General features: G+C 35.0%; 1 protein-coding gene across 7 annotated transcripts in view; it reads right to left on the bottom strand.

The window, feature by feature from the left end:
- ERCC6 (ERCC excision repair 6, chromatin remodeling factor) overlaps window positions 1-12,296 on the bottom strand; it is a 54,704-nt gene that overhangs the window by 21,283 nt on the left and 21,125 nt on the right. For all 7 annotated transcript variants that reach the window (XM_026076862.1, XM_026076860.1, XM_026076863.1 and 4 more), the window contains 2 exons: window positions 8,858-9,016; window positions 5,257-5,392 (listed from right to left, as the gene is read on the bottom strand). In XM_026076862.1, coding sequence (XP_025932647.1) covers window positions 5,257-5,392; window positions 8,858-9,016 — 295 coding nt within the window. The remainder of the gene's footprint in view (window positions 1-5,256; window positions 5,393-8,857; window positions 9,017-12,296) is intronic.

Here is a 12,296-nt window from a genome sequence, read left to right as displayed (position 1 = left end):
CTACAAAGAAGTGTGCAAAGTTATTCTCAAATAGATGGTGCTACAGATGCAACTCTCATGAAGCAACAATTGCTTCTGAAGGTTGTATTTTGCATCCAGCATTTGACCAGAAAAAAGCAATGTGAAGTTATGGCTTTACAGATTGTATCTAATCACCACCAGAGAGAATCATTAAGTTCAGTGACAGCTCTTCTGAAGTTCAAGAAATTAAAAGTTCAGCATTGACCTTAAAGATACAGCCTCTCTCCATTTTGGACGTTAAACCTAGATAACCAATATTCATGCTGTCTCTTAGATTCTATGGTTTATAAACGCTAATGTGCAGTCAAAATTTTTGAAGCAACAGGACAAGTTGTTTGTACAGAAGGCTTCCCCCCCCCACACACACTTGGAGGGCTTTTTCTCCATATCTTATGTTCTATACTATAAATAAAACATCATTTATGACATGTTATATCGGATTTACTACCTTATTCTCTCTCATCCTTAGGGGTCTCAGAGTACTTTGTAGTCACAAGTCCCTTTAAACTAGATGAAAGTTTGAGTTTAAACCACTGTAGGATATTAATAGCATACAACAGCACCACCGGACACATTTGGCTACAAATGCTGTACCTTGTTCAAAGTAGAAGTTGACTTCATGGAGGAGGACTACTACTTAAATCTGATTCTTCCTACTACTTCCAGCTTAAGCACATTTTTCATAAGAGAAGCAAATTATCTTGTCTAATCACAAACAGGAAAAAAAAAAAAAGCTTGATATTTCATGCAAAGAGTCTCAGAACTAGCTCCAAACTCTTGGAAACCTATCCAACTTGCTATTTTGTCTTCCCTCCATCACCTATAACACCATCTGTCTTTCCTTGTGGAAAGCTAGAGACCTTTAAACTATTAATCATACTTTAAGGGGTGAAACAGGAACTTAAAACTTATCTCCCATATTACCAAACTGTCTACCACTGTTACTTCAGCAAAGGAATGAAGCAGTCTGTCTTTTGAAGCATCGCATATGCTAAAAACCTAGACTAATACTATGGGAGCAGGAGTATTATCTAAGCAGGATGCTTCAAGGACTCATCTGAAGCAGGCTGACCAAACTGGTGGCCAATCTGGTGCTCACAATTCAGGGTGTTATTTCATACTATTATTGTGGAAAACCCTAAAGCTGCTTGCAAAGAAAACCAAAAATGGACTGGGAGAAGGAGGATATACTGAGGGAATGATGGCTTAGCCTTCACTTATCACTCTGCTCAGAATTCCTTTAGTGACATTAAAGAAATGGTAGGTGCTAGCTGATTCATATTAAAAATAATTTCGCTTCCACTGTGAATCACCAATCCAGAAAGGGATGCCTACCTCAACACTGGAACATGAAGGGGGGGGGGGTGAGTGGGGTCAAATTTAGCAAGAAAAACAGATTCAGTGCTCTTCAAACAGGCAAAACCATTTATCAATAACAGACCAATAACTGAATAATGCATGCTGCAGGGACTTGTAATTGATATAGAGCCATATTCCTGAGGGAATAAAATAAATCTGGTTACATGTGAAGACAGAGTGCTCCATTGCAAATGAAAATGCAGACAACTGGCACTGCAAGTAAAATTGAGTAACTTTATGCCTAATTTTCACTAGCAGGTATCTGTACTCTGATATTTGGTTCTCACCTTTAAAACTTAGATAACCAAGCAAGCAATAATATCAATAAATGGACAATAGTTTAGAGCAGCACAAGAAATATTTTCTAAAAAAAGTCATGCCAGAGTGCTATTCCTTTACCAGTTCTGACAAAAGAATGCTGGTAGGAAAAAACTAGGAACAAGAATATTTTTAAAACAGGTCACAGAATCAAAAAACCCTGCTCTGTTCTTCCACATTTATTTTCTGAACTAGAGGCTCAGTGTCACTAACCAAAATGAAGCACAAGGCTTTGGCCAATATTAATTTATGAGAAAACAATTAGCTCAGAAGAGATTTTTCCCACTCTTCTCTGTGAAGAAATAAATTTATGAACAAGTCCAAAGAACTGAGAGGTAGGATTAATCATGTCAGTTTAATCACCAACACTTGGACATCTTAGAAGGTGCAATTTCTAAAACAATAAATACCTGTCCATAAAGAATATAATTTTACCAGTGTGGTGATACTGAAAGATTTAGTATTTGCAAATATTTCAGGATTTCTGACAGTGAAGTAGTAATAAGTACTTAAAACTTAGTTTTTTCTCTTAAGTGAGATGTTTCTATCAATTGGAATTTCAGGTGCTGCCTCTTGCTGCTATGAAATAATGTCCGCCCAGTAGGACACGTGTCATTACTCAACTGGTTTTTCCTCCATAAATCTCTTCCATTAGTTTTAAGATTAACCTTTCTTTGTTTCTTAGAAATCATTTGTCCCTCTCATTCATAGGTCTGTACAGATCAAGTTGCCCTACTGTGCTTTAACCATGAACACTCTGCTGTCCAGCAAGTACAGGATAAAACTTTTCTAAAAATCCATTAAGACCTTCACTCTCCAACATCCAGTTAATTTAAGTAACAATTACATTCCTCTATTGGTCCAGACCAGTTTAATCTCTGCTAGCCCAGGGGCTGATGTAATCTTTGACTCCAAAACAGGGAACAACATTAAGTTTCCAGACTCTATCTGCTTTCAAGTTAGCTGTCAAGCACAAAACTCTTCTCATTTACATGTTAGCAAACCACAATACACTAACAGAATAACAGGCCAATACTGGAACTGTCAGTTTAATTCCAAGTAAGTCTGTGCAATACTGGGACAACAGGTGCACAGTGATTTGGCTACTGGCCATGTAAAATTAATCTCTATTGAAGAATACATGTTCTTATGCACTCTAATGACAGTTTTCTTATTTATTTCTTAAACTTATTGTTAGCCAGAGCATAAAGCCAGCATGGTCTCTGGATGAATACTATACAATCTGAACAGATGCAAAGCAGTCTCCTCTAATGTCACAGGTAATCAGAAGATGGAACCGTCATAACAAGATTAGATCAGCACTAATGTATTCATAAAAAGAGTGGAGGTCGAAAAGAAATTCTAGGTAGGAATAAAATTTCATGTGACAAAATTTCTGTGTACAAGTGGTATTTATGCTAGTAAATTAGTAGCAAATTCCTTTCTTCCAAGTATAAGGACATCTAGAATGAGAAAGTACTTTTTAAATTTACTTTAGTCATAAGCTTGCTCTTTTTTGATTAAGTAGTAACTTGCGAAAAACGTACATGAGTTGAAGACCACATCAACAGCAACACTTTTGTTTAAAGCATCCTCTTTCAGCTATCAAAAGATGAAGAACAAGTGCAAAACTGGAGAACTGAACCTATTTAACGTTAACAGCTGGTATCCAAATTTTTTAAGCTGTTGAGAACAGGTTTGTGGGATGACAATGGGAAGATGAAGACCTGAAAACTTGACTTGACTGTTCCTCTATTCCTGTAGATGGAAAGATTTGAGCCAGTCTCATTAATTAACAAATACCCCAAAATAAACATACATAATTTAATTTAGGAAGACATGCAAGCATGTTATTGAGGTCAACAGACTTTTAGGGCTTGAAGACATACCAAGTTAATTGAACAACAGGAAGCTATTAGCACATTAGAGTGTTCTATTCTTTTTTGCCTGTACTGTAACTGTATCGATTATCTCACAATATGTTTAATCAAGTGCAATTAAGCAGCATACAATTTTAACATTATTACAAGAAATTCAATAAATATTTAAAGAGAAATTTAAAAATGGTTTGCTGAATCCTGCAAATCCCTTTAAGCATCTGAAATATGAGGCCAAGGGGGAAAAAAAAAAAATCTAAGTTTTCCTTGCTGTGCTCCTTCAAGCTACAAAGGATTGAAGCTTCACAGAAGTCAGCCTTATCATTTTAAGAAAAGGAATAAAAACACACACAGTAAGGCATTGGTTAAGGAAATAAAAAGGCAGAAAGACATCCCTTGAAGAAAAAACAAAAAAACAACCCCCCCCACCCCCAAAACACAAAACAGACAAAAGCAAAACCAAAGTTACACTGTCTTTAAAGGAAATGAGACTAGGTGATATCAACTGACATACTGACCAATTGATGAGAACTTATCATGCCTGTGCAAATGAAATGAATCAAACAGTAAACCAATGATATTCTGATGCACAAAAAAGCATGGAAAAAATTCACCAGTACTAGAAATAGGTATGCCAATAGGTTCTTAGATTTATCAGTGGCAGCAAAAACAGCTGATAATAACACAGACTGTTTCATAATTGTAAAGTAGATAGTGGAAAGAGATGGATCATGCATTTGAAGACAGCGAGGCACTTACTGAAGAGACTCTTCATGGAAAATTACAGAGAAGGTCTGCAAATTTATCAAAAATATAGAAGGCTTTCCATATTGAATCCAGAGAATGGAGGATACTCTCAGCATCTTTCTTTTTGAATATCTGAACTATAGATTGCAAACAAATTTTTTTTGCATAGGATGCATATATGTGTGCTTAGGTTTTCACTGCACTGTAAAAGTGACTAGAGGAAACTACATAATCTTAAATATTGACTCTTAAATATTGACATCGGTGGCCTTGTGGAAATTGAGACAGAGAAAAAAAGTACACATTAAATTCAACATGAGGGTTTTTTGAAAGTCTTTCTAGTCTCTCTGAGAGTGAACAACCTTCAGACATGTCTACCTTCAGCACAAACAATCTCAGTGAAAACATTCAAGAAAGTTAGCTAGCATTACATGAACACCACCTGAATGCCAAGGTAAAAATACACAATGTATCATATTATGTTGGCTACTGTACATACGTACATAGACTTTTCAAGGGAAAGAACATGTTAACATTAAAACCATTGTACATTTTGTGTTTCCATGACAAATTGAGGTATATCTAACACTGCAGAGGCACCATAGCAAGTTTTAAATACACCAGATCAGTTCATAAGCAGTCTAGTCATGGCAGCATGGACTTCCATACAAGCACAGCTCTCTGAACGAGAAATCTACTACTATGTCTGATTAGTTCAGGTAACTATTCTACACCACAATGCAAGTGTACGCCTTGTTATCTTTTTGTGCAGTTTCCTAAAAAAAAAAAAAAAAAATTTATACATGCAGTGAACATTTTATCCTTTTAAAGCAATCAGAGAAAGAGCACAAATTTTACAGATCAGGAAAAGGGGATACTTTTCTTTAGCTAACACACAAAAGAAGAGACAAGCTTTTGGAATATCAGTCGTTACCTTTTTGTTGGTGTAAGAACCAGTTTCATGGAGAATGGCGACTCTAAATGGAGGCCACCAAGTATGAAATTCTTTTACCCACTGATGCATCACAGTAGCTGGACAAACAATCACTGTTGGACCCAACCCCTGGTACCTAAAATAAAATATTCAAGAATAAAACCTCAATGTGAAATAAATACTCAATATTAAGTGGCCCATTAAAATAACCTGACACAATAGTTCAAGTGGAATATGAGAGCTATGGAAATTGATTGGCATTTTCTTTTTCTAGAAGTCTATTTTTTCAAAGCAAGATGAAAGGAGCACAGCTATAAGAACCTATCCATTGAACAATTAATGTATGCATCTATCAATATAAGTACATAAATAGAAAAGTTCCAAACAATATGGCAAAAGGAACTTCCTCCTGTGATAATACAAATCAGGTTTGGGATGACTGTTTTTTTTTTTTTTTTTTTTTTTTTTTTAAGAGAAATGAAATCATTAACAAACAACCATTTTCTTACTTCTATTCCTAGAAAAACATGCAGCTATAGTCTCGCAAATAGACTTATTACACATGGGTGTTTTGTTTTATGTCGGTAATACACCGTAGCATTATAACCTTAATTCACAGACAGCAAGATAAGACAGATGCTAAAGCAGCAGAATATACCATCCATAAAAGAAGCTGACATTAGAGCTGGGCTAAAACTTCATCATCTCCAAGTCTTTTGATCAGAATCAGATGATTCTCTCTAAGAATTACTGAGGAGATATTAGAAACAAAGCCTTTCTGTATGATACATTTAGTTCAGAACTGCTCTTACAATTAAAAAAGAAAAACAAGATCTCTTGTACAATAGCCAAACAGGAAATATTACAGTTAGAAACAAATAGCAACCAATCATATAGGAAATATGATCTGTAGGAAAAAATTAAAACATTGCTTGTTAACTCTTCACATATATTTGCTGTTTAAAAAACAGAACAAAATAAGTTTGCAAACAAAGGCAAGAGCTACAGTTATCATGTACTGATCTCTGCTTTTACATCATGCAAAATGGTCATGGATAACTGTGTACATTTCAAGTGGCAATACATAAGCAAATCAAAAGATCACACTATACATTCGAGATCACAAGCATACAGCAATAAAGAACAGCATAAAGACCCTGATTAAAAAAAACCCCCAAACCCAAAACAAAAAACCCAAACCCACTAGTAATGCTCTTCAGAAACTGATAATACTTAGAAATAACCTTGTTTATTAAAAGCTTATACATCTGCAGAATGACAACCTGGATGTTGCTTATCTCTTCCATCATCAAAAAGTACTATATACAAAACTTATATAGTCTAATTATAGCTCATGAGAACTCCCAGCAATTCAAGGGGAAGTCCGCTGCTTTGTCTTTCCTGATGAAGGGACCATTGGTCTGAAAGCTCATTTGCTTCTTCCAACTACCTCAACTTGTGGAACTGAAGACCTTTCCCCCCTCCAGCTACCTCAACTTTTCTAACAAATGACCTTTTCTCTCCCTACAAATCTTGTTTCCCTTATATCCTTAGATCCTCATGGCTGCAACACTTCTAATAACACCTCACATGACATCTGGCTTTCCCCAGCTGTGTGACTATTATTTTAAAGTAGCTCATTAACTGTTAAAAGTGAAGAAACATATTAATACATCCAGTAACAAAATTGTGTCATACTTCAGCTAGTCTTCAAGCTGCTTAAAAAACAGAAAAATACTGGAATCAGAAGAAGTTTACAAAAAAAGTTTCTACTCATCTTATTTTGAAGCAAGAATACTTTAGAGAATTTCACTGATAAAGTTGTCTATTTTGAATGTTTACAAAAATCTACAGCAGCTCTATTGTCTTAATACCCAAGTGCCTCCTAAATATGATAATCCTGCAGAGTAATCAAAGTAGTATTATCTCCATCTGTAAGAACTGAGGCTGCAAGAGACTATGGGAAAGGCTGCTGTGCCAGATTCATGCAGCAATACACTAGCTCCATCTGCAAACCAAGGTGATAAGATATGAGTTGAGCTGGAAGCATTTAGGCAGGTTGATCACATGACTATGTCCACTCTTAACAATTCCTACCTCTCAGCCAGACTGACCAGAAGGTCTTCTGCTTACAAGACTACAGGGATTTCAGACAGAAGCCAGCTAGTGCTAGTGCCTTCCTAGTTCAGACCGCAAATGCAGAAAATGCTCAACCATGCAAGGATCAAGTCATTTAGACCTTCTGCCTTATGAAACACAAGCAAAACCAGAATAAAAGAATTTTCACAAGAAAAAATTAAAACCTGTTTCTTCCTAGAAGTTACTATCATGGTGGACTTACTAGCTACCTGCACGAGTCAAAAAACTGAAATAAAACACAGGATCTTACACTCAGAAAGAACATTGCAACTTTTATTTTGGCCTTTTTGAAGTTGTTCTGAGTTTCGCTGCAGTTTCTAAGGTCTTAAGCTGTAACTGTTTAACAGTACCTAGAGAAATGATCCTGAAAGATTTCTATCAACTCAGCGGAGCTCCAACAAGGGCAGAGAATATAACTGCACAGAATAAGCAGTAGAGTAGCATCTTAAATCAGGCAGTTGTGTCAAAGAATCAACTGGCCTGAATGATGGAGGACAGAGCAGTTGTTTTGTACATGAAGACTACAGTAGGAACAAAACTAAAGCAGCTGGAGAATAAAATGCTTCTGAAAGACACCAATGTTTTCTGTTTAAAGCATTATTTTACATTTCATGTCCATGACAAGCATAATTTAAATACACCTCTACATAAAGCAAGGTAAAATTTATTTTTAATATACTCCTACATTTCCTAAATTGTATGTAGTAATTTACATCAGGAAAACAGGCCAACAGAACTAGAATGCATGCACCTGTAAACCAACACCAACAAGTATCTTTTCTCATAATTTCACCTATGAAGGAGGAATTCTTACATATTGTTCAGTAACATAACATGAAAGATCCTTGGAAGAAAGGTCAGTCATTCTAACACATTTTTCAAAAGCAAGGAAAAAAAAAAAAGCAGATGGGAATTCCTCTGTATAAGTTACAGATGTTACTATTATTACTGTTTTCTTTGGCATGAATGATTCCCCACCGATCAGAAACTCTAACTTTCATTGCAAATCAGCTTGCTACTTCCTGTAAAGCATTCACCTGGTGTCTTGCCAGAACAAATATTTTAATGTAAAATTTAATAAATGGAACTAAAGGTATTATATCTAATTTAAAATTCCATATTGTGTAAACTATTGATATTAATGTAATTGAGTTTGTAAACAATCCATTTGTGGAAGCTAACCTTAGACACTGTATTGACCCAAAATATCTAGTGCGGCTCATCTGCAAAATGAAGCATCAATGCCTGGAATTCATTAAAAGTGTTACATGTTTAATTTTTCCTGCCCTACAGCTCCATTGTCTCGTAAAATTTTTCCTTTGATGTCCCCCACTAAAAGAATTAAAGGAATATTGTAATTGAAATGTCATTAATAATTCACAGGACCCTCCTCCACCAGCAATACATCTGATGAAATATTAATTGAGCTCCACAGACTGACAGTCTGCAGAGGAGCACTTGCCTGTAATTTGAACCACGAGTCCTGATCTTGCTGTAGCTCAGACCTGCCAGGAAGGCAATTATCTGGATGGTCTTGCCCAATCCCATCTCATCTCCCAGAATTCCTCCTGCCTGCTGGCAGTGCAATTCCCAGAGCCACCTAACACCTGTCTGCTGGTACCTAAAACAAGGAAAAAGAAGACGGCAAATGTTTGATAATACAGATCATAACAGAAAGTACTCATGAATTAATCATTTGGTAAGGTTCTTACAGTAACATGCTGGATGTGTGTTTTACATGAGTGCTGTATTTACTAGGTCATACATTTTTGATGCATTTAGACATTACATGTGACATTCATTCTTTATGCAATGCTAAAACATTTCTAATTAAACTGATAGTCACAGTAATTAGAGGGTATTTTATTTCATGTATATTTTAAGTGTTAAAAGTAGCTTGAGAAGCTACTCTAACAAAGCACTATCGTTTCAGAAAAGGAGTCATGTAAGGGTCTAATAAATTGTATTATTTGGAATGTATAACTTGAACTGAAAGAAAAGTTAAGACTTCTATGATGTAGGGACATTACACTCCACCGTGAAAGCAGATCTCATCTGTCAAAGTATGCTTTTTTGTTTTTAAACAAATTAATTTAATAACATTAATCTCTTTCAATAAAGAAAAAAGCCAACAAGACAAAAACGTTCTGGAAAGCAAAACAACAAAGCCTGTTCTAGTGAATGGGATGCTACAAAGCATTACTACGTGAGAATATCAGGGTAGTTACAATTTCCAGTGAAAGACTAGGAATAGAATAAGCAATAATGAAAAATTCATTCCAGTTGGAAGAAATAGATTTGAAAACAATCATTTATGACGACAAGCCAAAAAGGTGCAGATAGGGTGCTTGACTGAGAATCATTTTAGGACATGCTTTTTTATAATGATATGAAATAGTGACAGCAGTAGGAATAATACCCATCTTGAAAAGATGCATTTTAAATTGAAAACAGAACAAAAGGAAAAGAAGCAACAGTAGATTTAAAGAACAATATCAAAGACAATTAACGTGTTGCAGCATTTCTGTGTCTTGTAACTTAGAGAAAAAACAAGGTTACTGATTGTATTTCCTTGATGGCATGCATTCCTGGAGTGGAGAACATGGAATCATAGCTTTCTATGAAACAGAGATTGTTCATTTTAGGGCTTTCTCTTGCACACACTTCAAAATTCTGTTTCATTCTTTGAACAAAGAATATTTAGGAATACTGACAGCTAATGACACCAGTGTCTACGAAGTACTATTAAAATCAATTTATGATGTGAGCTGTCTTTATTTAGATGAATGTTGACACAGGAAAAAAAGGACTGAGTAGTTAGAAAAAGATGATTAAAGAATACATCTAATGGTTCAGACATCATTACACAATATGCTGGTACCTCAAATGTACTATACCAGGAAGCCCTTAAAACAAACAAACAAAAAATCCCCACCCTTTTATTAGGGTGGAATTCACCTTAAAAATGAAAGAATCTAAAAACAACTATGAAATGTTTTGCAAGATTAGCTGTGATTGGGATAAGATACTCCTGTTACTATATCTTTCTGAAGGCCAGAACATTTTCCAATGAAAATATTAAAGAACTGGAGAAAATCTTAATTTCAATCAGAAGCTGCTCCTCCAGACAGCACATATCTTCAAAAAACAACCACTCAAAATTCCATGATATTATTTTGTATTATTTCTTAGGATTACACCCAGTGTTTGATAGCTAGTTGCATTTATAAGCATCTCTCTTCCACTCCCCCTCTCTCTGCAGAAAGTTTCAATAGAAGATAAAATTTGGGAGAAATTCTGCTCTAAGTATAACTAAAAATGGAAAAAAAGCAGGTACTTTCACCAAATGCATTCAGATGAACAAAATACAAAAAGTGTATAAGTAACTACTACTAACCATAATAGGTCTAAATAAGCACATCAGTAGATGATAATTTACCAGGAAAAGTTTTGAAACCTGTAACTAAAAGAATTCAGAACTAATTTTTAAGATGGAAGGAGAATAGCAAGAGTCACGCTACCTTCTATAAAATCATGTTTTTTTAAAACAACAGAAAATGAAAACGTCAAAGCATTTTGGTTTGCAACACTTCCTTTTCCTAAGTCAATCTGGTGCGCTATCATAAACCTGCAGAAGCTTTTCAAAGAAGCCTGAATAGTAATTAAGACTTTTATACCTTTCATACTTCAAGAGTTCTGAATGTTATTCATCATTAAGGAAATAAAGCATCCATCCACAGCATCTCTCCATTCCCTATGCAGGAAATCTTGTGTATGCTCTACACAGATTTCAAGACTATTTAAATATAGGGCTTTAATTAACTGCATAGATTTTTATTCTCCCTTTTCTGGATGCAATACTAAAGCACATTCATGAAGCTGGATAGATTATTTCAACTCTCAAATCCTTCTAATACAGGAATACTCTATGTCAGTCCAGAGATGAATATCCTAGAGCATATCAAACAAAACCAGAAAAACATTTTTAGAGACCATCTTGTAAATACAGTTCCAAAACTCTGGGTAGACAGGGCCCATCTATATGGCTCTAGACAATTTTTGATGCTGTTATGCTTCACCTCTGCTGAAGACTGATAGCATTTGCACCCATTGCGCCAGAGTAGTTTTTACACAAACTTCCACCCTAAAATAATCTTACTGAAGTACACCTCCTAACTAAAAACAGTCTTACTAGTTGCATAGCCTTCTTTTTTTAAACATATATTTTCTATTATGCACAGGAAGGATGGAAATGATTCCACACAAAGTACATTTTCAAAATTTTTCAGTTATAAGCACCTCACAAAATGATGATAAAGTATATTTTTCTCAAGGACATAGTATTAGTTCAACTGACTTAAAAAATAAACAGAGAAAAACATTAGCTTGTGAGAACACATAAATTAAGGTGCTTTGTTATACCAGTTCTTTGTTTAATCATCTAGGCTTGCAATAATTGCAACTATACAAAAGTTTAAAAAGTCAAAAAATCATCCTAATTCACTTTAAAAAAAAAATGGTTATACAAGGAGATAATCAAGGCTAACTCCTTAATCTTCTGCTTTTGTTGCACTAATTTTATATTTTTTTCATTCTAAAAATACCGTGCAAGTCTAATAAAAATGCTGCTTGGTCTTCCAAATAGTTGTTTGGATTGCATTTTACATGAGTAACCATGCTATGATTAATACTTAAAATTCACTGCTGTAGCTAGCAGTGTTTAGTTACACTGTCACTAAGACAACCTGCATTTCAGTTGTATCAGGAAAATCAATTACTGAGAGCAAGTAATGAAGAAAGATGATTTCTTGTTTATGCACAACTTCTCTTAGGCTTGGTGCAGACAGTGTAAGGCAAAGCTACTGAGTTAGCCTTGCTCACTAAGTTTAGTTTTGTTCCAC

Source organism: Apteryx rowi, unplaced genomic scaffold, assembly GCF_003343035.1.
Source record: "Apteryx rowi isolate R43461 unplaced genomic scaffold, aptRow1 scaffold_440, whole genome shotgun sequence".
Lineage (NCBI taxonomy): Eukaryota > Metazoa > Chordata > Aves > Apterygiformes > Apterygidae > Apteryx > Apteryx rowi.
This window is presented reverse-complemented; position numbering and strand designations above follow the sequence as displayed.